A 23,330-nucleotide genomic window follows, 5' to 3' on the forward strand; every position below is an offset into this window, starting at 1 on the left:
TTAACTGATGCAATTTTAAATGTATTTTTGAAGAATTACTAAACTAACAGATTTTCATAGAACTGAAGGCAATTGAGTCATCAGAGGAATGCTGATATTCCTCATCACTCAATTTTTTTTTTCTTCCCCTTCAGGCTCCTTCATTAACATATCCCAGATGATTGCGTGTGTAGGTCAACAGGCTATCAGTGGGTCCCGAGTTCCTGATGGATTTGAGAACAGGTCCTTGCCTCATTTTGAGAAGCATTCTAAGGTAATTGCATATGCTTACGGTCCACTGGAAAGAGAAGTGAGACAAGTTAAACTGTTTTGAGAAGGATGCATGATAGGATGTTGTGTCATGGCATGGTGCAGGAAAACAAAAACATGTGGTTAAACATATGTGTGCAACACACATAAAGGGTTAAACATAAAGAGTTCTGAATGTAATTTGGGAATTAACAGTAATGTTGTGAATTGCTGTGGGACATTTTGTTAGCTTGAGTATGGAGTCTGGATTGTTTTTTTTTTTCAACTAGAATATGTATCATGGGCTCCTTTATACATGGAACAATGGGGAGTTTCATGCACTTGTTAATCCAGATCCATGAGATTTCATTGTTTTGTTTTAACTGCTTGTCTGAATTTAACGATCAGTAGAGAAAGTTCTTTATACCAGTTGTCAGACTTGGTGTGTTATTTAGCTTGTGTGGGATGATAGCCATGACATTGCATGTGTCACTAAATGTCCAAATGTGATTTTCTTAATTCTGTAACATAAAATCTTTTATTTCCTGAAAAAAAAAAGAAGAAAACCTCCATGTATTATATGGGGAGGAATGTTAAATTTAACTCCATCTTTTTTTTACTGAATTAGAAACTACTGTCTATTAAATAGTGGCAAATGATTAAACTTTCTGTAGTCTATACATTGTTCCATGTGATCATGGAGACAGCATGGTATTGTTTGGCTCAGTGGGATACCTGCATCAAATTCATCGTCAAGAACTTCTCTGAGTTGTGATAGGAAACCATTCAAAAGAGTTAGCAATGTACATACCTCTATATTTTTTCTGGATTCCTTAATTTTCATCATGAATGTTCATATCATCCTTTCAATTCTTTTAGCAATAAGGGAAGCTGAATTGTTAGAAGTTGGTGTGGTGTTTGCAAATAAAGGCTAGAGGCATGGGAAGGTTTGTTGGCAGTGTAAAATCTAGTGTATTAGTTTTGCAAACGTAGATGAGGGTTTTGAAGCCTGAGTCAGACCTAAAATGCATTGAGTTTAAGAGCTAAATGTAACGGAGTCAATTGCTCCATGTTTATGTATCAGCTGACTATTTGTAGGAATTTAGACCACATTTAATATATGTTTTTCTGTTACATACCTAAAGAATAGACTTTGCATTTTAACTTTTTTTTCTGCTCTTTCACGTAGCTTCCAGCAGCAAAAGGCTTTGTTGCTAACAGCTTCTATTCTGGGTTGACTCCCACTGAATTTTTTTTTCACACAATGGCTGGTCGAGAAGGTCTGGTTGATACAGCTGTAAAAACAGCTGAAACTGGATACATGCAGGTAACTGTCAGTGGGGTGGGGATTTTATCCAACATGCCAAAGGAGACTATTTCTTTTGTGCTTGTTATGGGGTTGTAAATACATCTTCCTTTTTGTTGTTTATTTTTGATTTAACAGAATTTGTACTGCAGAATAGACTTTGCTCTGTTCTCCAGTACACACATGAGGCTTGTGAAACAGACCTCAAGCAATGGCACAGTAATATGCTTGTATTAAGCTGTTTCGAGTTGGTGATAAAAGCCCTTATTCTAGGTAATTGTTGAGGACTGCTTTCTTAGGTACTGTGTGTGCTTAAAATGCATCTGAGTGCTATTTGGTAAGGTGTGTCCAGGTATCAGTATCATAACATAGATTTGAGTAATTTTTCAGATACAGTATTATATGGCTAAAGCTCGCTTTCAGTATCTGTCATCTTCAAGTAGCAGGTCCCTGGGGCAGTAGGGACTTCAACTTAAAGTTCTGTAGGTTGCTAGTGTCTTTGGCTGTATCTCCTGTAAAAACAAATGACCCTCTGCCAAAGCTCCTTGCTCCTATGAACAGTCTGGAAACTTTAATGGAAATAGTTTAGAATTTTAGGTATAGGCATTTCTCCAAGGTAGTAGTCATTAGAAAAAACAAGATAATGTGGGGCTGAGATTGCATTCAGAAGTACACAAGCAACTTCACGAAGTTAATGAAATGAGTTCATGTTGGGGTGATAAGCTGGTGAGACCACTTGTCTCCCAAACTTCAAGAACAATTTTTGTATATACATATGTACGTAAATATAGTGTGCAACCTGCAAATATTTTTTGTTGTCAACTTTTACCCTATATAAATAGCACTTTGAATTTGGAACAAAACATCTCTTAGCTTCTATTTTATCTCAACTTATTATTCCTCATTGAAAAAAAAATACTGGTTTGTATTCCTTAGTGAGCTAATTTACATTGATAGAATGATGAAATCCATCTTTCAAGTAAAAAGGTTCTTAAACACTGATGATTGATAGCATGCCTTCTTTATTGGGAGATGGAGGAGAGAAAATGGTAGCAAAGGGATTTCCCACTACAGTGAATCAATATAAGAGACAGTAGATAGTTAATACTGGTGGACAAATGGCAACTACTGGCTTTAAAGGATGAGCTCTCTGTTTTCTGTCAGTGAAAATAATTGTTTTGCTGCCATACAAAAAAATTGGTCTTGCTTGAGAAACAAGCCCGATTGGAAGAATACGAGACACGGAAAATTAAGTTTCTTTGTCATAAATGACTGTAAAAACTCTTTGGACTAAAATAGGTTATGGGAGTTTAGCATATAGAATTTCTGTAGTATAGGAAACAATGTGAGAACAAAATTTAAAACAAATTTTATTATTTCTGCTTTTAATACTTAGGGGAATGTACAGTGAAGCTGTAGGTGTATGTACAGAATCCCAACTAATAGATACTTTTAAAGAGATCCCATTTACCTCCCTTGTACCTTTTTTTCCCTTAGAGGCGGCTGGTAAAATCTCTTGAAGATCTTTGTTCGCAGTATGATTTGACAGTCAGAAGTTCTACTGGTGATATTATTCAGTTTATTTATGGAGGAGATGGCTTGGATCCTGCAGCTATGGAAGGGAAAGATGAACCACTTGAATTCAAGCGGGTTCTAGACAATATCAGAGTAAGTATTACTGAACTTTTTGTTGGAAGTGTGAAAAGACTGCAAAGCTTAAAGGAGTAAGTAAAAAATTATGCAGAGATTATGCAGAGACTTGTTTTAATTAAATATATTTTTTTAAATCACCTTTATGGTGGTCCTGATCACAGCCTTCCAGCATGTGTATGCAAAGAGTTATAAATGTATTTTTACATCAGAACAGAGCAGCTGGAACTAAACTCAACAAGTGGTGAAAAGGAGAGTTTTCTTTAGTGCTAAGGTATATTTCTAGGGTTTAATACTAAACAGTAGCCAAGTTATTATTGTTTCAGTTGTGTACTAAGTAAGATTAAAATTACAGAGTAATTCATTAATAAATCAAGACATGCATGTTTTTTATGTTGGACTGCTTCTTAAGTCATTGACCTAGCACACTGATGAATAACTTTGTAAATGTTGTGATGTGTGAAAACAGGATAGTGTGTGTTTTGTTTTTTTTCCGTAATCTGAGTGGGATGATTTGAAACAATTAGGAATGTGCATGCATATCCCTTCAAGTTTCATTAGGAAGACACGTATATGGCCCTTCACAATAGTCAAAGATAGAATTCTTGTGTATTTTTTTAAATTAAACTGTTAATCAGTTATATGTTTCTGTTTATCTCTGTTCAGTCTTTACAATAAAGTTTTGTATACTTTATGTGACGTTGTGAAGTATTTTTTTTCCCTCTTAAGGCTGTATATCCATGCCGAAGTGAACCAGCCCTCAGTAAAAATGAATTGGTGTTAACATCTGAATCTATCATGAAGAAGAATGAATTTCTTTGCTGCCGAGACAGTTTTCTGCAGGTGAAGCCATTAAGTCACATTGCTATCACATTAACTATACCTTATAAATCAAGGAAGTTATATAGAATGGTTTTATCAATCTGCAGGAGAAATGGCTGAATTTTATGCATTAATAGCAAGAATAGAAGTTTGCTTGTTAATATATTTCTCTGTGTTTTGGGGGTGGGGAGGTAGGACAAGTTGTTCTTGCTATAGGTGATGTTCGCAGTGACCACAGAAACAAGAAATTAGAGAAGAATCTAGTGATTTTTTTTTGTGTAGGAGTGAGCATTGATCTGATCTGAGATGCCTTGTTGGAATTTCTGTTTATAGCACGAAATGGTACAGTAATTAACATGCTTCATCTGGGATGTCAGAAATTAAATAATTTTCAATTACTATATATAGCAGACTATGAGCATCAAGTTTCATGATCCTCTTTATACATTGGTTTTGATATTATCAACCTTCTGAATAACTTCTTTAAGGCATTTGCTTGTTCTCCTTTAATATATGTTCTCCTTTAATATAAATTCTATACTTATACCTATGTATGTTGCTTTCCTTTGATACTAACCCAGCAAAAGTCTTCAGCCATGTGAAGTGTTTTGCTTGAAAGCGCTTTATCTTCTGGGAGATACCTGCATGTCTTCCAATGATGAGAGAACATTCACATGACTTTTCACTTTGAGTTGTGAAAAACTGTTCTTTCAAAAGAGTATTGAGTGTTTAAGTACTTAGTCTCAAGTATAGATACTTTCATATTTTAGGAGAAATTGATTAAAACCTGTAGAGTTAACCTGGGTGTGTATATGTGAAATGTGTATATGTGTATTTGCTTGACGAACTTTCTGATACCTGGCAATGACTACAATATGAATTTAGTAACCTGCTTTTGGAGGGGTTCTTTTGAGTAGATCAGAGCGCTTCAGAACTGTGAGGTGACAAAACCAGTAAGAAACTGGATTTGTAACTCCACTGCTGGAGTAGAGTAGAGAAATCGATTATATCTGTATTTGAAATACTCTCTATATCTTATGCACCTGTAAAGAAAAAATAAAATTATATATGGTATATATACCATGTGTATATATATATATAAAAAAATATATATATACACACAATGGAATCCAGCTTCAGAGATAACGCTGTTCTTTTTAAGGTGTGATTCTTTTTTTTATCATATCAGTAAAAATTATATCTGTCCTTCTGAAAAATGGTAATTTATTTACATCACAGTAATGGTTATGAGCTTCACTTCTGATTTTTAAGTTTCAGATACGGTTACATTTTCTTCTTTCCTTTTCTTTTTTTTCTGTTCGTCCTTGAAGACATTAACTGAAACAGGTTATGAAAAATATAATGAGGTAATTGTAGCATGTGTGTGCACTGTGTGAGCATTAATGTTAGTGCTTTTAGCTAAAGATGTGTGTATAGTGCTAAAGTAACTGATTAGCATATATACATTACTGCTTGTTAAATTCTAAGGTAGGTGTTCATCCCAATAATTTGACCGAGTCCTTTTTTTAGTGATGACAACCGTGAATCAATTAATTCCCAGAGTCAAATTGGAAGATTTTGAAGAATTTGAGAATTTGAGGAACCTTTCCTTTGGTACACAACATTCCATTCTAAAACGCATTCTTTGAATTTGCATGGATATTAACATGAGGTTTTTGATCTTTTCCTCTCCCTTCCTCTACCTTTCCCTTCCAGAACAGAGACATTTTTACTGCTGTTATTTTACAAGGAGGTTATTATAATGGCTTTATCCACTTCAGTCTAGAAAACAGGACGTCCAAATAGCCTGTTTCAAGCAGATTAGCATTCTTTCAGCCTGCGCTGTGTCTGCACTGGAGGGAAATAAACTGATGAAAAAGTATATTGTTGGCTGGAACAGCTCATCAGAGCTTAATGCTGTAATGCAAGCATACTTGAATATATAAAGATACAGCTAAAGGAAAATTTATATTTTTCTTCATATGGAAATTACAAAAAAAAAAAAAAATTAGAAACCTACAGAATCTAGAAATAAATAATCATAAATCTTTTTTTTTTTTTTTTTTTTTTTTTTTTTTTTGAGATGGTAGGAGACGAGCACTAGGAAGTGTGATGCAAATCTAAAAAAGGCTTAGACAGTGAGTGGCACATGGAGAACTTGCCTGGTGGGTCTGACTGGGCTTGAAAGGATTCCTGCTTAATCACGTGGGATGTTCTGTACCACTTGGTAATTCAGTAGTAATTCAGTGGGCTTCTCAGCATTGGAATTGGCAGTGCTTCAGATATGTAAAAATGGTACAAGTACCTGAGTGAGGAGGCTTTATACCCTGGATGCATGCAAACTGCTATTTTCACTGAGTGTTGGCTGTGTAGATCACTGAGTCGGTTTGGTGCCTTTTTGGTAAAATTGTCCTGACAAAAAAACTTTGTAGGTTTGGACTGTGGGAAAAATGACTTCTTAAGCATGCTGTGGGAGCTGCATAGCTGTGCTGATGGAGCATTGCACTGAAGATGATAACTCAGACGGCTGACTCTTTGCTTAGCCTGTCTCTACGTTTTATTTTTAATGTCAATTAAGCCATAGTTTACATGAAGTGCCAAAATATAAATGAAAGTTGAGAGAAATAGTTAATTTTCTCTTTTGCTTGAGTAAAACGTTTTGACAATGAAAAACATTCCTCTTCAGAGATGTATCATACATTTCTCACCGTTCTTTCTTTGCTCTAGTACAAGGAAATAATGTATCATTAGAGTACCCTACATTTACTCTGCAGGAAGATATGTAACAGAATGATTTAATTTGTTAGAAGTTTAAAAACAAACAAACAAATATATTTTAGTACTGGGGGACTGTCAAAGAGAAACAGTTGATGATAAAATAGGCCACAATGGTATTTACAGTCTGTGCAATGCTAATTTGGTGTTTTGTCTTTCCTATTGCAGACTTAGCCCATATGGCCACATGACGAATTTTTCCATCAGTATAACAAGGCTTTTGGGTTCCTGTGGTTGTTACTATTATTATTCCCCTGGTTTTGTATGAGTAGATGAAAACACAAAAGAGCTTAGTCTATGTTGTTCTGGAGGGAGAAGTTAGTGTCATGCTTTCTGTCTTCCCTTTCCCCTTTCTACCCCTCCACAAAAGAAGCATCTTTCCAAGTGGAGTGACTTTTAAAGGATCTCTCTGCTGTGTTTTCTCTCTAGATAAAGTGTTCTGAGTGATCTTCTCCAGTATTCACCAGTCCTATAGTATTCTTTTTTTTTTTTTTCTTTTTTTGTAATCCAACCAAATTAAAAATATTAATCTTGCCAATACCACATTATTGCTTAGAACTTATTTTAGGAAAAAAAAACCATTATCTTAAGATTTCAATGTCAAAAAAAACCTTCCGAGTCACACAATATTTCATTTGTGAATTACAGTGACTTACTACAGGGCAAAAGGGGCAGAAATGTATGAATGCAACTTGTGTCATCCAACTGGGCAAAAACTTGAAGCATCCATTCCAGCAGCACATTTCTATTGTGAATTCTTTCATTTGAACTTTGTGCTAGTATTCACAGAACATAATGAACTGTCTGCAAATACTTGGAATACCATTAAGAGTGTTAGATTTTGAAAATCTGAGGATTCTGTTATGATATATTGTGTTTAGATAATTGTCTATGAATGGAGTCATAAAAAAGGGCAAAATGCTCAAAGATTTACTCAATTTTGCAAGTAATTTTCAGTGCTCAGCTATTGCAGTAGTTGGAAAGAGTTCAGTACTGAGTGAAGAAGAGGGGATACTTGGTCTGTTTAGCAGGCTGGGCTGTCAGGGTATAAATGGACTCTCAAAATCTAACTTGTTGGTCCTCCACAGAGGCTTCCTTAAATCATTATTGAAGTAGATGGAAATGATTCCCTCTTGCTTTTTGTTCACGTTTTGGTTTTGGTAAGCCTCTTATGGTAACAGCTTGCACAGAGTCCACTTGTGTGAGCAAGCTTAATCATATTTCATGACTTCTAGTGTACATATCTATACCCAAAGCCCGAATGGTGTTTCATAGAAACTTTGGATATATTTCCAACCGTCTTGTTTCATTTTCTATTCCAGTGAAGACATACTTTGGCGTAATCATAATAAGAAAGTGACTGGCTCATGTATTAATATTACTTGTTGAATGCACTTTTTTGCAAGACCTCTCCACAGCATGGAGAAGTTGATATTTGAATTATACTAGGTAGAATGATATATTTATATCGGTTTTGAGTGTTTATTTATATTTTATTTATTTTTTGTTCCATATTCCCTGTTAAAGTACATCTTAAATCTCTGAAACCTATTCAGCAGGTATTCTTCACTCTTTATTTTATTGCTTCAGTCTTTTCACGTTGACTTATTTTGAATACTAAGAAATGAGAGAGAATGGTTTTTGTGTCAGTATTTTCAGAAAATAATGATTTTGAGGGTTTACTTAATATGACTTTTTTTGATGGGAGAACTTTGAAGTTTTGGTGAGTGGTGAGTAGGAAGGAAGGATTGTCAAGTCTTTTGTTTTCAGTGTGTGCTCAGGAAGGATGCTTTTATTCAGTGTCAACCATATTCCTCATGTGCTGCTACTAATTTGTGGTTACACAAGAGTGAATTTGGTGTGTGTGTTAAGTTTTTATGTTTCTCTCTTCATATTGTACAGATAATTTTTTATTCTAAACATTTCATTTGGATCTCTTATCAAATACCTTCATACTGAAGATCTCAATATGAAGAACGTAACTTTGCTTACTGTTGTTTTCATGTAATTTCAGGAAATTAAAAAATTCATCAAAGGTGTTTCTGAGAAAATAAAAAAAACAAGGGACAAGTATGGCATCAATGACAATGGCACAACAGAGGTAAATACTTTCAATGGGGTAATAATGTAGTTATTTTACGTCTTCATAAGCTATTCCTTCTCCAAGTGTTCCATTTCCTTTTCAGCCACGAGTTTTGTATCAGTTGGATAGGATTACACCAACACAACTGGAGAAGTTTCTAGAGACATGTAGGGACAAATACATGAGGTAAGTCTGGGGCTTGTTTTCTCTCTGCTTGTTTATTTTGCCAGCTTAGTATCTGTTGCTTTGTTTGCAATCTAGGAGTAACTCAAAACTGAGTCTTTGCTATTGTTACTCTGAAAATGTTGGTTTTAGTGTTACTACAAAACAAATAAAGAACAAGAAACAGTTTTCCCCAGTGACATGAAATTTGCAAGACTAAGGTTAAATGCCAAAATGTCAAGCATTAACATCTACAGGTGGATCTGTTAAGGCAGTGGTGAGCCTTGTATGACAGTTCTTGAAGTTTGACACACCTGAAGTTTTCATCTTTCTGTCTTGAATCTTAATGAGATTCTTTTGTTAAAGATCCTCATGACTAACTTTTTTTGGTTTCCTGTAACATAGCAGATAAAATATTTTACATTTCTTTAATCTTCGTATCAGGAGACTTGAGTGTAGAAATCTATCTGCTTGCATTTGGGCACCTGTCTTCTGAAATAGTACTAGTCATATCTGCAAGCACAATCTTCTTCTGTATTTCCTTACCAGTTATATCCACAAATTGCATTTTGACAGCAGTTTCTGGTAAAAGCCAAAAGCAATGTGATTCGGAAGGAGAGAGGATATTGTTTAAATAGCAACATTTTTATACCTGCTGTTGGACATGTTCCCTTCCTCCTCCTCTTGCAGGAGATTTTTGCAAACCTCCAAAGAGACCATGAGCAGTTTTATTTATTTATTTATTTTATTTATCTATTTTATAAATATATTTATTTATGTATTTTATTTATGTATTTTTTTATTTATTTTATATTTATTTATTTAAACAGAAACTGACCTAAATAGGTCAGTTTCAAATCAATAACAATCTTTGTGGTATTGAGCTTTAAGTTCAGAGGTTGTGTTTGCTCTAGAAAAGCTAATCACATCAGACTCTTTGTGAGCCTTAAGAACGCTAACTTCAGGATCTGAAGAAAATTGTAGGGAAGAATTGTAAACCAGTTGGAGATCGCATGATATGGTGTAGCCATCTTCATTTTCTATCCTGTAATGACAACCAGTTATTAGAACAGAAATTTTAGAAAGAGGCAAATGTGGGAATGAGCCCATTACATGCATAACTTGAACGGGAAGTAAGTAATATAGCTTAAGAATTCGCTGGAAACAAGAAAGCAGTAATATTTGGATTTTGCTCTGATTAGAAGCAGCCTGCATAAAAATTTATTAAAGAATAAATAAATAATTAAATAAATAAGTAATGGTCTGTTCTGCTTCAAAATATAAAGGGGAATTTTGGAAATACTAATGTATGTGAGTTCCATGAATGGCAAACCCACAGTTTACTTCTTGATGGTTTTGAGGAGAAGGAGCCAAGCATTTTATCTTTTCTGTTAGGGATGTTATTGTGGGGCTGTGGAATGTGTATATAACAAGGCATGCTCTTGCCTTCAATGAGACCAGTGTCTTTGAGTATTGGTGACCTTTTAACCTCTCTAAAAAGTAATACGCTTCTCTTATATCTGCCAGAAGAGTTGCTGTCTTTACTTGTGTAGGATTGCAAGCCTTACTGAGTTCTGAATCTTCCTGTATTTTTTATGAAACCATTTCTTTCTCAGGGCACAGATGGAGCCTGGTTCTGCAGTAGGAGCCCTTTGTGCACAGAGTATTGGTGAGCCTGGCACACAGATGACACTGAAGACTTTCCATTTTGCAGGGGTTGCTTCAATGAACATTACTTTGGGTGTGCCAAGAATCAAAGAAATTATTAATGCTTCAAAGGCAATTAGGTACTAACATTGTGGGTTTGGTTTGGTTTTCATTTCTTAATCTTTTTTTTTTCTTTCCTCTTTGCCGAAGTGAAACCTGATGAATTTTTAACATTCTGATTTCTGGGATTTATAGTATAGCATTTCCCTGTTGTTGGTAACATGCTAGATGACATTGAATGCTAAATGACCCGAATGAGAAAAATCTAGCTTCAGTACAACTAAGTGATGGTTTAAAAACAGAAATTAGAAATGTGTTTGTTTGTTTTTGTTTGTTTGTTTCTTTTGGTAGTAGTGTATTTATTTATTTATTTATTTATTTATTTATTTATTTGGAAATTAAATTAACTAAACTTGTTAATTAATTATAATATTGTGTTAGGCATCTCTCATATTACAAAGCTTACCATTGTTTAGTGGTAGCCAAAACTACCTGGGTATACTGGAGGTATTCTTAAGCAGTACTGGAATTCTGTAGGCCATCACAATAGTCCCTAATGTATTATTATAATCTCTTTTGTTTGTTTATTTTTGCCATCCTGCAGTACATAAATGATAACTTCCTTCAAAGTGACTGAGGAAGCTGAAGGTCTTCCTTTTTTTTTTAATATTAATCTAGATAATGTGATAAGCTTCATAAGGAAAGCTTTAATTCAAATTGCTATCTGTAATCTAGCATAGCAATATCCTAAATCTGTTTTCTTGCATGTTTATTGTTTGTAGCACACCTATTATAACAGCACAGTTGGACAAAGATGATGATCCTGATTTTGCTCGTCTGGTTAAAGGAAGAATTGAGAAAACATTATTAGGAGAGGTAGGAAATATTGTATTATTGGTAATGCCTTAAATGTAAATGTTAGCCAATATAGGGCATTTTAACCGTTTTCACATACTAACTGTTTTGTCCTTTTTAAGATATCAGAATATATTGAAGAAGTGTTTCTTCCAGATGATTGTTTCATCCTAGTGAAGCTGTCTCTAGAGCGCATTAGACTACTGAGATTAGAGGTAGGTTTTTGAGCTCGTAATCAGAATGTGCTTTGGGAAGGATCCAGGTCTTTTACTCCTTGCACGGAAACAAAAATCAGACCCATGAAACTGAAAATAGAAAGAAAACCAAGGATGTCCTGTGCCAATATTAAATCTGTTGTGTCTTTTTTTTTAATTAAAAAAACAAACAAACAAACAAACTTGTAAATCAGATAACTTTTTCCTCTATTTTCCTCTATTTGGAAATTAGAATGTGAATTAGTTTCTTAGTGTCATTTTCAATACAAGAATGATTTTATTTGTCTGTCTGTTAGGAACATACTAACCTGTATGTACCTTCAGTATAGGATGGTATGTCATGTAACTTGTAAGAGTAATTGGTTTTATGTTGTTTTTTTTTCTACATTCCACTTTTGATTTTCTGTTGAAAGAGCAGAAATATTGACTGCTGCATGTCTTTGAGCACATTGACATATTGAGAGATATTTAGATGTTTGCTGACTAACTCTTGCCTGCAGGTGAATGCAGAGACTGTGCGCTACTCAATTTGCATATCTAAACTCAGAGTGAAGCCTGGGGATGTTGCTGTCCATGGAGAAGCAGTTGTATGTGTGACCCCTCGTGAAAATAGCAAGAGTTCAATGTATTATGTATTGCAGTCCCTGAAAGAGGAATTACCAAAGGTAAAAATGTGGACTTTGTTTTAGGAGGTGTTTAGTAACAATAATCTGGGGTTTTATAGTGGGAAGATGAAGTATTTCTTATCAGTATTGACAAGATTGAAGGTAATTTGAGCATATTTATTACTGATGTTCAGTTGAAACTAAGACTCCACCACTAAATGTTATAAATAAAAAAAGAAGCCTTGGTACCTAGCCTTCGTTACAACACTTATTGAAGCATTCTGAGTGCAGCAGCTGTAAATGTATGAACTGATTATCTTCCTGTAGCTCCATCTAGAGTTGAACCACGTTGACAGTATCTGATGTTTTTGCAGCTTTGTGTGAGGATAACTGTCTACTTTTTGCTTTTAAAAATATTGATGAGTGAACCTAACAATTGGCAGGATGCACTTGCAATTGTGTGGACCTACTCTTCAGAGAGATAGGTTTGAATGTAAGGATATTTGGAATGAAATAGAAAATGTAGGTACTAAGTAAGGTTAGTAGTACGGTGTGAACATTACGTTTGTACTGGCATATTTAAGAGTGAAATCTGATTTCATATCTATCTTAACTCACTATCTACACCAAAGAGTGAAGCTTCAAAATCAGTTGGAATACTGATTGGGGTCAGTCCTTTATATTGCATTACTCTATGCATCAAAGTTACTTGGGTTTTTGTTTTGTGAAGGTTGTAGTGCAAGGTATACCAGAGGTTTCCCGAGCTGTCATCCATATCGATGAACAAAGTGGTAAGGAAAAATACAAACTTCTAGTTGAAGGTGATAATCTGCGAGCTGTTATGGCTACTCATGGAGTGAAAGGCACAAAAACGTCTTCTAACAACACTTATGAGGTAATGTTTAAATGTGTATTGTGGTGGTTGTTGTTGTTGTTGTTTTTTTGTGTTGTTTTCTTTTTTCCAGTAGAATCTTGATTACAAGTGCTTGTTTGTGCTCAGATGCCACAATTTATATCTAATCAAGTCTGATTTCACTAATAGTTGTCAGAATGCATTAACACAAGAGAATAATTTGTCTGGCAGCAGACTTCAAAGCTTTTTCTATAAATACTTTTAAAACAAAGAAATACAAAATGATAATAATGGAAATAGAGTGTTATCTGACATCAGATGGTATTTGTTCCAGGAACATATGTGCTCCAACGTTTTTATGAAGTCTATTTGATCTTTCTTGCAGGTAGAAAAAACACTAGGAATTGAAGCTGCTCGGACCACCATTATCAATGAGATTCAGTATACTATGGTGAACCATGGTATGAGCATTGACAGGAGACATGTTATGTTACTGTCTGATCTAATGACTTACAAGGTTTGTACAGTGCTTTTTTTCAATGTTACGTTGACCTGCTTATACAAATTAATTTTACTGTCTTTGAGAAGAACAGGTCTGAAGAACAGGAACTCCAGTTACAGATTTAAAGAATTGTAAGTGGTACAAACCAAATACTGTTGATTGTGTATCAAACAAAGATGTTTTATCTAGTTCTTGGAGGGCAGATGAAAATTCTATTTTGATAGAAGACAAGTTGATATAAGGAGTAGAGAATCATAGTTTCATATTCAAAATCTGAAGCTTAAAAATTGCAGGATGAAAATCAACTGTCTGAATAACCATCCATGCAATTTAAGGCTTGCTGTGCAGAAAACCACATGGGGTGTGGTTCATAGCAGCTGCACTGTGTAGATGAGCCTAAGAATACAGACATTAGATGGAATCAGATTACGTTTAGAGTACAAACAGGCTACCAGAACTTGTTAATAAAAGCATCCTATCCATTCTTTATTAACTTTTTTTTTTCTTCCTTTGCATCTGAAATGGTGGTGGTGTATTGTGTTGCTTTTTTTTTTCTTTTTTTGGAGGGGCGGGTGGGGTTGTTTGTTTTTTTATAAAGGTATATATAAGTACACTTAGTGAAGTCCAGTTTTTCCGCTGCTCTTTGCCAGAGGACAAGGGTTTAATTTGGGTAAAATGGATGGAGAAGTTGAGACTTCTCCCAAAACTGTAGGGCTTTGTACTGAGCTGCAACAGTCCCCAGGGTTGGCTGTGCACAGCTGCCACACAATGAGGAAAAAGGGCATTGGAGTGCACTGTTTTACACTTGTTGGACTCCTAGCATGCATGCATTCTTTTGTCTGTACTTCTGACTTGTGCTACAAAACTGCAGAGTCAGTTATAACTCGGATGTTTGTTAGAAAGAGGCAGAGATACACCAAGATAGTTTAAAAAGAAAAGCTTTTTTCTTTTTTTTTTTCTTTTTTTTTTCTGGAGAGTGAAAAAATAAAGATTTTACATGTTCTTTAATTTCCTGGAAGCTGAAATCAAATTTATCAGTAGACAATAGGCAGTAGCTTGAGTATAGTGCTTTCATAGCATTGCTGTGAGAGACTACAGAAGTTTGTGGCTCTGCAACCTAATTGATCTGTTTTTTCTCATGTCCATGTTTCTGTCAATCTTAGTAAGATACTTTCTGAAGAAAGAGTATTAATAACAGTTATAACTGTTTCTGTAGTATATGAGTGTTCTGTTCGGGTTTATTGAAATATCTTTTACTACAGAACCTTCTGGATGTCTAGCTGTGAAGCAGCCTATTACAAAACTGCTGTATTATAGACAGTACTTCATTTACTAGTTGTTCCATGTGCAAAACACATCTCTGTTGTTCACGATTTGCTTCTTTAACAAGTATAACTTGAGCCACTGTTATGAGAGTCTTTCTTTGGGTTTCTCATCACTCAAGGGTGAAGTGCTGGGTATTACCAGGTTTGGACTGGCAAAAATGAAGGAAAGTGTGTTGATGCTGGCTTCTTTTGAAAAGACTGCAGACCATCTCTTTGATGCTGCCTACTTCGGACAGAAGGATTCTGTTTGTGGTAGGTATTGCAAATTTTGTTGCTGTTTGAGGTCCTCATTCAGCAGCTGTAAAGCTCATGAACACGTATTAGATTTTTTAGCCTTTCGGCTTAAGTGTCAAAGACTTCAGGTCTGAGGCTGATCCATGGTTCCTGATCCTAGAAATTTGGTGGATTTTTCTCTACTTGTCACCTCCGTCAGAGATTTTGAGAGCAGCTGGACATTTGTCTTACATTCCTTAAAGTAGACGTGGATTTATGTGGATTTTCTGTCTCTCACTACTTAGATAAGGGAAATACCAGGACATTTGTCCCATTATCAGTAGTTATGCTTTTTCAATTGCAAAAGTTTGTGCATCTTCAACAGCTAGAGCTACCTAAGGAATCTAGTACCCCACTTAATATTTAAGTTTCCAGAGAAGTAGAAAGACATTTATTTTTCAGGTAATATAGGTGAATTTTGTCAGTACTCAGAACAGAGATGGTCCCTGTCCTGAGAAATTTATTTCTAAATATGTTTTTTTTTTTTTAAGTTTTAGAGATAACATTAATGTCCAGTAAATTGTCTTTTCACTGAAGTAATGAAGGAATCTGACAAGAATTTGTTTCAACATTTGTCTCAGTTTTGCATTTCTGCTATGTATTATTTGGAATGGAAATATTTTTTAGTTTTGTTTTTCCTCTCCTTTAACAACATTCCTCCCAGATTTCATTCTCCTTTTGGAGTTATTTGTTAACAAGTCTCTATCTAGTAAGTTAAACTGGGAAAAGAAGTCAAATATCTTTCACCCTTTTTATCAAGTGTTTAAGGCCTACAGTCCAGGAGCTGTAACTACTCATTTAGAGTTTCTGGGTGCTACTGAAGTATAAATATGATTGTGTTAGGTTAAGGTTTGTTAGTTTGTGTGTATTTCTTGATGGTCTTAAAAAGGGCAGTCAGCTCTTTGTAGACGGAATGTTTTCTGAATCAGTGGAATCTGTTAGAAATGTTTGTATTACTAGTCTGCATTTTAAGTCACTGGAGGCTCTCCAGCCTCCCAAGTGGGTGGGATTTTATTAATTCTTTCTATCATTCTGCCCAGGGTTAAAGCAAAAATCCTATGGCAGAATGATTATGTCCTTACTGACCTAGTAAGATCCTGTTTTGAATGATATGGAAACCAAAGATACTTTTGTGTTGTCTTCTATATAAATGGTTTAGTTCAAGTAAGGAAACAGAGTGGACAAAACAGAAAATGGTTGTCTGTGTCCCAAAACAGAAGAGATTTACTGGATTGCTTATAAGAAAAATTGCTGTGCTGCTGCCTGACCTGGTCATCACTATTTATCTCTTTGAATTGCTATGAAAAGAGTATCTCACATTCTGCATCTGCAGAGCAGGAAAACATATAAACATGGCCAAGAAAAGTGAGCATGTGCCCACTGTCAGCATAGGTGATTCTCCAGAATGTCTGGAAGTAGTTGTACACAACGTGACCTTTGAATTTCTCATATTTTAAGAGGCATTTTTTTTCCTTTGAGAAAAACGGGCAATGCTGATTCATGCCTTATGTACATGAAGATGATGTATTTTTTTTTCTGCAAGTTGCTGATGCCACCTTTCAGTGGGCAAAATGGATTCCTAGAATTCATTAAACTGAGAACATATATAACATCCTTGGTTATATATGTTCTATATATGAGCAGCATGTTCTGTCCATACATCTCCTGCTCAATGTGACTACTGCTAGATGCTGCAAAAGGAAGTGGGAAGGAAGGGCTCCTGGTTATATAATTGCAAGCATTGGCAGGGGAGAAGGAATTCCAAAATCTAAATGCTGTTCACATGGTTCAGAGGCTGGCTCACCTTGAAATATTATTATGCAAAACTGGGAAAGCTTTACTTAGTTAAGTTTAAGAAAGGTGTTTCCTTTATGCATTGCAACATGTATGCTCTAAGGGTACATAAAGAGGTGGGACTAAATTTACAATAACGCCTAAGATTTCTATTACATATTCTTCTTTTTTTTATGTGCATAATGCTGTGTAGAAATGCAACACTGGACTAAGAGTGAAAATATCGAATCTTCACTTGCATAGGAAGAAATAATCAGATCTTGCCAGAACTTTAAGGAAATGAGTTTTCATCCTACGATGTGCATTCAGATGTACTGTTCCTTATGACTTATAGATGTATTTTTTAAATGCTTATATGAAGGACAGTATTCTCATGTTCCTGAGTATGTGTGAAATTTTGTGTTTGGATTGTAACTGTAGGCAGAAGTAAAAACACTGGTATCTAGCAGCTTACTTTTAATATAGAATATTCTTTAGAAGAATTGTATACATCAGTGTATTTGGAAGATACGTCAGGACATTGCTGTGAAATTTTGTAGCTATGAAAAATAATAGAGACAGTCTAAGTCTTTGAGTTCAAACCAAGCTCTTTTTGAATAATGAAAATGCAATAAATAAATCAAAAAAAAAATCCAAACTAAAGTAGTAAGTACACCTTTTTAACAGGAAATTGCAGGAGTTTCAAGGGAGCTTGGTCAGATTTGACTGAAGTCTTTGCACTGAGTTAGTAAAAAAATTAATATGAAGTGACTTCGCTGTGGTACCTTCTTATGTTGGCACCAAATGGAACATGTCTTCTCTGAAAAAAAAAACAAAAAACAAACCTTCTGGAGCTCTGTCATTGCTAGAGGTCGTGTTTAGATTAGATTGAATTTTTCCCTGGGTATCTAGAATAGCAATAGCACCAACTAAGTAACATAATGATCTAACATTCTGATAACCGTAACATTTAAGTTCACATAGTGAGGAGTCTTGGCCTTCAGATGTGAGGTTCAAAGAGATGTTATAGGTAATGTGTTCAGAATGGGCAAATTAAAATATTTAAGGGTCTTTACTATTTGGGTGTTCAATGTATTTTTGTTTTTGTTTTTTCCCCTCCCCAGGTGTTTCTGAATGCATCATCATGGGAATTCCAATGAATATTGGAACAGGACTTTTTAAACTTTTGCACAAAGCAGACAAAGAATCAACACCTTCTAGGAGGCCTCTGATATTTGATAATAATGAGTTTCATATTCCGATTGTTACGTAGCACTCGAGTATAATACCAGATAGAAAAACAAGAAATAGCAAGAAAACATAATTTAAGAAAGTGTTTTATCAGTGCTGCGTGTCTCAATAACTGAATTGGTAGGTGAAATACTAGCAGAAGAGTAGCCCAATTGTTTACCATCTGTTGTTTGTACGGACTCTGATACAAGAAGCTTCTCTGCACGTGAGAGTAGAAATACATTTAAGGTGGATTTCAGCTGATGGTTTTCTTCCTGTAGTAACATGCTTTGGAATGACCTGAAACTGTCAGTACCTTATGAAAATGACTTCCCAGGCTAGTTGATGCTCGTTTGTAGAGGAGGAAGCAAGTTTGCTTCCTCACCACCACAAGTCAAGTTCTGAAATTTTGACATGTACTTTATGCTGCCTTATGAAGAAAAAATAAAGTGTTCAGGATATAATATATGTTACAACATACATGTTTGGTTTTTTTTTTTTTCTTTTGTTTTGTTTTTTAGTAAATTACCTATAGCTGGCTTACAACACATGATGAGAAATAATTCTCTTTCAGGTATTCTTGTGGCATGGGTGAAGGAAAATTGAAATGCATGTTAAAACATGGTGTTGTAGGAAAAGAAGTGCTGTACTTGGAAATTTGTGTGTTGTGTGGGTGGATATCAAGTGTCAAAGCTACTGTTGCCATGCATTGTGGTTCTGTAGGCAACTGGAGCTTCTTGTAGACAAACAGGATTGCTAAAGCTTCATAGTAAACCCACAAATGCTTGGGAAAATAATCCACAACACTTGCTCATTATTTCCTGGGAACTGGCGGTATGAATTTTGGAGGCTTAAGGAAATTCCAGGGAATTGATGACCATGAGAATTGTGTACTTAGTGAAGCTGTAATATTGGCTACAGGTGAAGGTGAAGAGGAGGCATTTGTAGTATAAACATATTTTTGTAAATTACAAGTAGTCGATAAAATATGTGCGGTATGACAGCTTGCTTTATTTTTTGTTATTTGCATTACTATTAATGTGTGCAAGTTCTTCTTAACTCAGTATTCGACCAATTCTGTATTCAGATTTGATAAAAACACCTGCCTGAGAGTTCCTAATGTACAGTGCAAGCTCACAGAAAAGGCATTTAAGCAGGCGCTACAGAGGTTGTTCTACAGCTCCTAGGAATGAAGTGTACCTCAAGAAAAGTAGAACTTCGTTTCTGATTTCATTCATCCTATGCTAACTTCAGGAGTGTTGTTAAAAGTATATGAAGTATTTGCTCTTTGCTCACTTTTTAAAAATATTTTTCCCTTATCCAAAGTTACTATTCAGGAAATGGTTTCCCCCCCTCCCCCAGGATTCTGGTTTAGGACACACCTACAACAAGTGGCAGATTGTGAACTTCTTACTATGTTCTGTGAAGACTGTTAGAATAATGTTCCAATTCTGAAATAGTTTTTCATATTATAGCAGTTGTTTTACTGCTGGCCTCTGCAACTTAGAGCAGGCTTAGTTTGGGAAATTTCGTAAGTAAGCAGGGTTATTGGAACAACTTAATTCTGTTTTGATACGTGATGCAGGAATAAAAAGGAAGCTGTTTTCATGTGTGGACCTGAAATAATTTGATTCAAGTATTTTCATCTATTAGACAAGTTTTCAGAATGAATATACATTTTTAATTATTGTAGTGTAGCATGTTTAAATTTACTCTAGCGCTGCAGAGGGCAAATATCTTAGTTCTTTTTCTTGTCAGCAGTATTTGGATATTGAATGTGCTCATATGATGGGTCAAGGTTAGAGAGAAACAAAGACAAGAGAAGTGTTGCACTCACAAAGTAAAAGCTGGCTGTTGAATAATCTAGCATTTGAAAATCCATGAGTTTGTGCTGCAGTTTGTCTTCATGTGGCAACCAAAAGAAAAGTGTAAGGCTATATTAAGAGAATGTAAAACCTGTTGGTTGAAGTTGAGGGTGCCATTGTTCTTAGGGTTTTGTTTTGTTTTTAATTCTTCTTCTATGCAGTGAAGACACGGTGTGAAATTACGCATAGCTGTTCTCAGATGTTTTTATATTTTTTCTGTAGGATATACTAAGATATACCTCTGCCTAGATTTCTCCAGGGTAAAGGTTGGGCATTTGGTACCTGCTCTGAAAGCCATATATATTTTGCCATCTCTCTTGCAATAATTAAAGAATTCAGAATAAATTTAAATTTTCTTTGTAATCTCTGTGAGATTGCCAAGTAAGAGTTTGTCTTAATAGAAGTCTAGCTTTATTTGTCTTTAAAGATGCAAGTATATGACAGGTAGAGGCCAAATGGAGAGAGCCGGTAAAGCTTTGCTGTGGATAACTGCTTGGTTTTATCGTGGAAAGTTCTGATGAAAGAGCTTGGCGTTTTTATGAATAAAGATTCTTCTACAGTTGTAAACGGGTGAGGTTTGTGCTGACATGAGTATCCACCTAGTTTTCTTTTGTAAATGTAGAGAAATTAAGCTATTTAAATGGTGGGTTTACTCTTCTGTGTGTCTTAAGTATTTGGTGAATTACATCTGTTATCATTGCCTTTACTATGACAATAAAAAGAGGCAAAGGTAAAAATGTAAACCTTGTGTTTGTTTACTGATGCATTATAATTTGTGCATAATTAATTTATGGGTGACCTGACCTGTCTCTCCCTCATCGACTTAGTTAAGACTGTTGACAATTAACGAGGTTTCCTGAAGTGAAGTTTCTAGTAGCTGCGAAGAGGCATTAATGATAGCTTCATGTACTACTGCTGTACTTTTGAAGTAAATGTCAGTTTGGGGTTTATGCCATGTCCTTATCAGAGGAAGGAAAAAAAATATGTTTGAAGTAGCCATTGCAATAGGCAGTCTTTGATTTGGTATTATTGGTATCACAGTCTTTGCAGATAGGAATGTCTTTAAAGCCCATAGCATACTGCATAAAGATTTTAGTAGTATCCATTTATGTGCCTAAATTCTTCTGTGAGTTTAACTCATGAATGTTTTATCTTCAAGATAGCTAGCTACAGCTGTGCATTGTGACCTAGAAAAGCTTGTCACTACTAAAAACAGAAAATTGTCCAACAGACTACTAAGAACAGAAAAATCGTAAGGAATAAAATTAGAAAATAAATTAATATTTTAATGCAAAAGTACAGGTCACTTTGATGTGGTTACAGCATTGATTGGCAGAGCAAACTTATCTCTAAGAAAGAATAAATACCCAAATCTCACAGGACAATCTGAAAGAATAAAATAAAATGAACCAGTGCTGCTACTTCAATGTAAGTGCTTGTAAAAATGAAGTCTTTCTGTAAATAATAAAATGAAAGCTTTGAAGCATTTTGTAAGGCATGACTAGAGACTAGATCATACGATAATCTTCCACTAGAGAGCAGTGTTCTTTTTTTTTTTTTCCTTTAGGAAAAGATCTGCTTGGGCAGATTTAGCAATTCTCGTTTTTAGATTAAGATCAGTTTTTTGCAATGTTGGAGTTGAAACAGAACTACAAGAAGGCAGGTAAACTTGCAAAATTGTATACATGGGGAAGGAGGACAATAGAGTACGTTTCACTAAGGAAATAAGGAGAGAAGGAAGTCCACACGTGCTTTTTTCATGATCGAGTAAGGACTTCCATATCTCTTGCCCCATCTGTCTTTAAAAAAAATAAATACATGTGGCATTGAGATAGATGTAATCATTCCTAAAGGAACTGAAGTACTTAACTGTTCTTTACAAGTGGGAGAGCAGTATATGTACTATGAAAGTGGATAGTGTCTTCTGTTGCGGCACTTTCCATGCAGAAATGCTTGTTACAATCTGCACTTGGTCTCTGTAGTGTGTTTAAATACTCCATAGTGTGTTTGGTCTCTGTAAGTGTTAAAACTGTAGCTGCAAGAGCTTCTCTGAAGGATGAAGCCCTGGCAGCTTGCTGGGTAGGGTAGCATTCTGTATTCTGCAGATGCCACAGAGCTCCTGAGCAAGACTGAATTACTAATGCTTGAAGGTGATGTTGAGAGATATGAGACCAATGTCTAGGACTGAAAACAATATAAAACAGGTGGTCTTCTGTGTGTACTGACAATTTTAAACAGCGAAGTTATGAAAGATGACTTCCCCGTTACTGCCCGAAACCCACTGGGATGCTGTTGTTTTGTTAGTGCATTTCAGATGTGTAACTGAGTTCACGGACTCTTCTGAATGAGAGCTTGTAACTCGTGCTGCTAGGCCACGGTATGGAAATGACATCAACTAAGTTTCTAGTTGTGGTACCATTCACACTAGCAGAGAGGATACAGTATGTATGAAGATCAGGTGAATAATTTGCTAAGGTTTGAATTTGCAAAGGTTTGGAAAACTATTCCATGTAAAATTAAATGTACATACATGTATGTGTGTATATAGAGGTTTGCAGTGTATGTCTGCCACCATAGCGTTATGAGCTTGCTGATAGCCAAGCTGGCTCGTGTGGAGGAGTCCGAAGACATAAATAAAAGACTAGAGGATGTGCAGGCACCGCTGTGGCTGGCTTTTGTTGTCTACTGAAAGCTGGTATACTTCACCGGACTTCATACCAGGTTCCTTTCACCTCTGTGGTGACTATGGTTCATCTGGTGGAGACACTGTCGACAAGAAATGAAGCTCTTGTGAAAGCAGCAGGTATCTGGATTATTTATTTCTCCTTCACGTTAAAGTGGGTGTTGATTGGTTAATATCCCCATACATAGAACTGTTTTATCTGCATGCACCCCTTTTTAAATATTACGTGCAGATTTTAAAAACAAAATGAAGAGAATTGCCAAGAAATGCAAAAGCAATAGTGAGACTGCACTGTGGTAAACCGTCTCAGATGGTGCCAGAATTAGGCCTGTCAGACTTAAAAATTCTTAGGCTTGATTTGTTATTCAGTGTTTTGCTCACTTCTGAGAAGTATTGGTTAGCAGTGTGGTATGATTCA

At 35.4% G+C, this 23,330-nt stretch overlaps 1 protein-coding gene across 2 annotated transcripts in view; it reads left to right on the forward strand.

Moving 5' to 3' along the window:
- Positions 1 to 20,972, forward strand: part of POLR3A (RNA polymerase III subunit A) — a 37,161-nt gene extending 16,189 nt beyond the window's left edge. The window contains exons 18-32 of one of the 2 annotated variants that reach the window (XM_084526402.1): positions 135 to 253; positions 1,418 to 1,555; positions 3,032 to 3,202; positions 3,914 to 4,027; positions 5,338 to 5,373; positions 8,796 to 8,882; positions 8,968 to 9,050; positions 10,643 to 10,813; positions 11,516 to 11,609; positions 11,711 to 11,803; positions 12,304 to 12,468; positions 13,139 to 13,303; positions 13,647 to 13,778; positions 15,208 to 15,340; positions 18,259 to 20,972. In XM_084526402.1, the coding sequence (XP_084382528.1) occupies positions 135 to 253; positions 1,418 to 1,555; positions 3,032 to 3,202; positions 3,914 to 4,027; positions 5,338 to 5,373; positions 8,796 to 8,882; positions 8,968 to 9,050; positions 10,643 to 10,813; positions 11,516 to 11,609; positions 11,711 to 11,803; positions 12,304 to 12,468; positions 13,139 to 13,303; positions 13,647 to 13,778; positions 15,208 to 15,340; positions 18,259 to 18,407 (1,850 nt within the window). In that variant the 3' untranslated portion in view covers positions 18,408 to 20,972. The remainder of the gene's footprint in view (positions 1 to 134; positions 254 to 1,417; positions 1,556 to 3,031; positions 3,203 to 3,913; positions 4,028 to 5,337; positions 5,374 to 8,795; positions 8,883 to 8,967; positions 9,051 to 10,642; positions 10,814 to 11,515; positions 11,610 to 11,710; positions 11,804 to 12,303; positions 12,469 to 13,138; positions 13,304 to 13,646; positions 13,779 to 15,207; positions 15,341 to 18,258) is intronic. The other variant, XM_084526403.1, reaches the window with a different exon arrangement.
- Positions 20,973 to 23,330: the final 2,358 nt, after the last annotated feature.

The sequence above is a fragment of the Aythya ferina genome (genome assembly GCF_964211825.1).
Source record: "Aythya ferina genome assembly, chromosome: 7".
In the NCBI taxonomy this organism is placed as follows: Eukaryota; Metazoa; Chordata; class Aves; order Anseriformes; family Anatidae; genus Aythya; species Aythya ferina.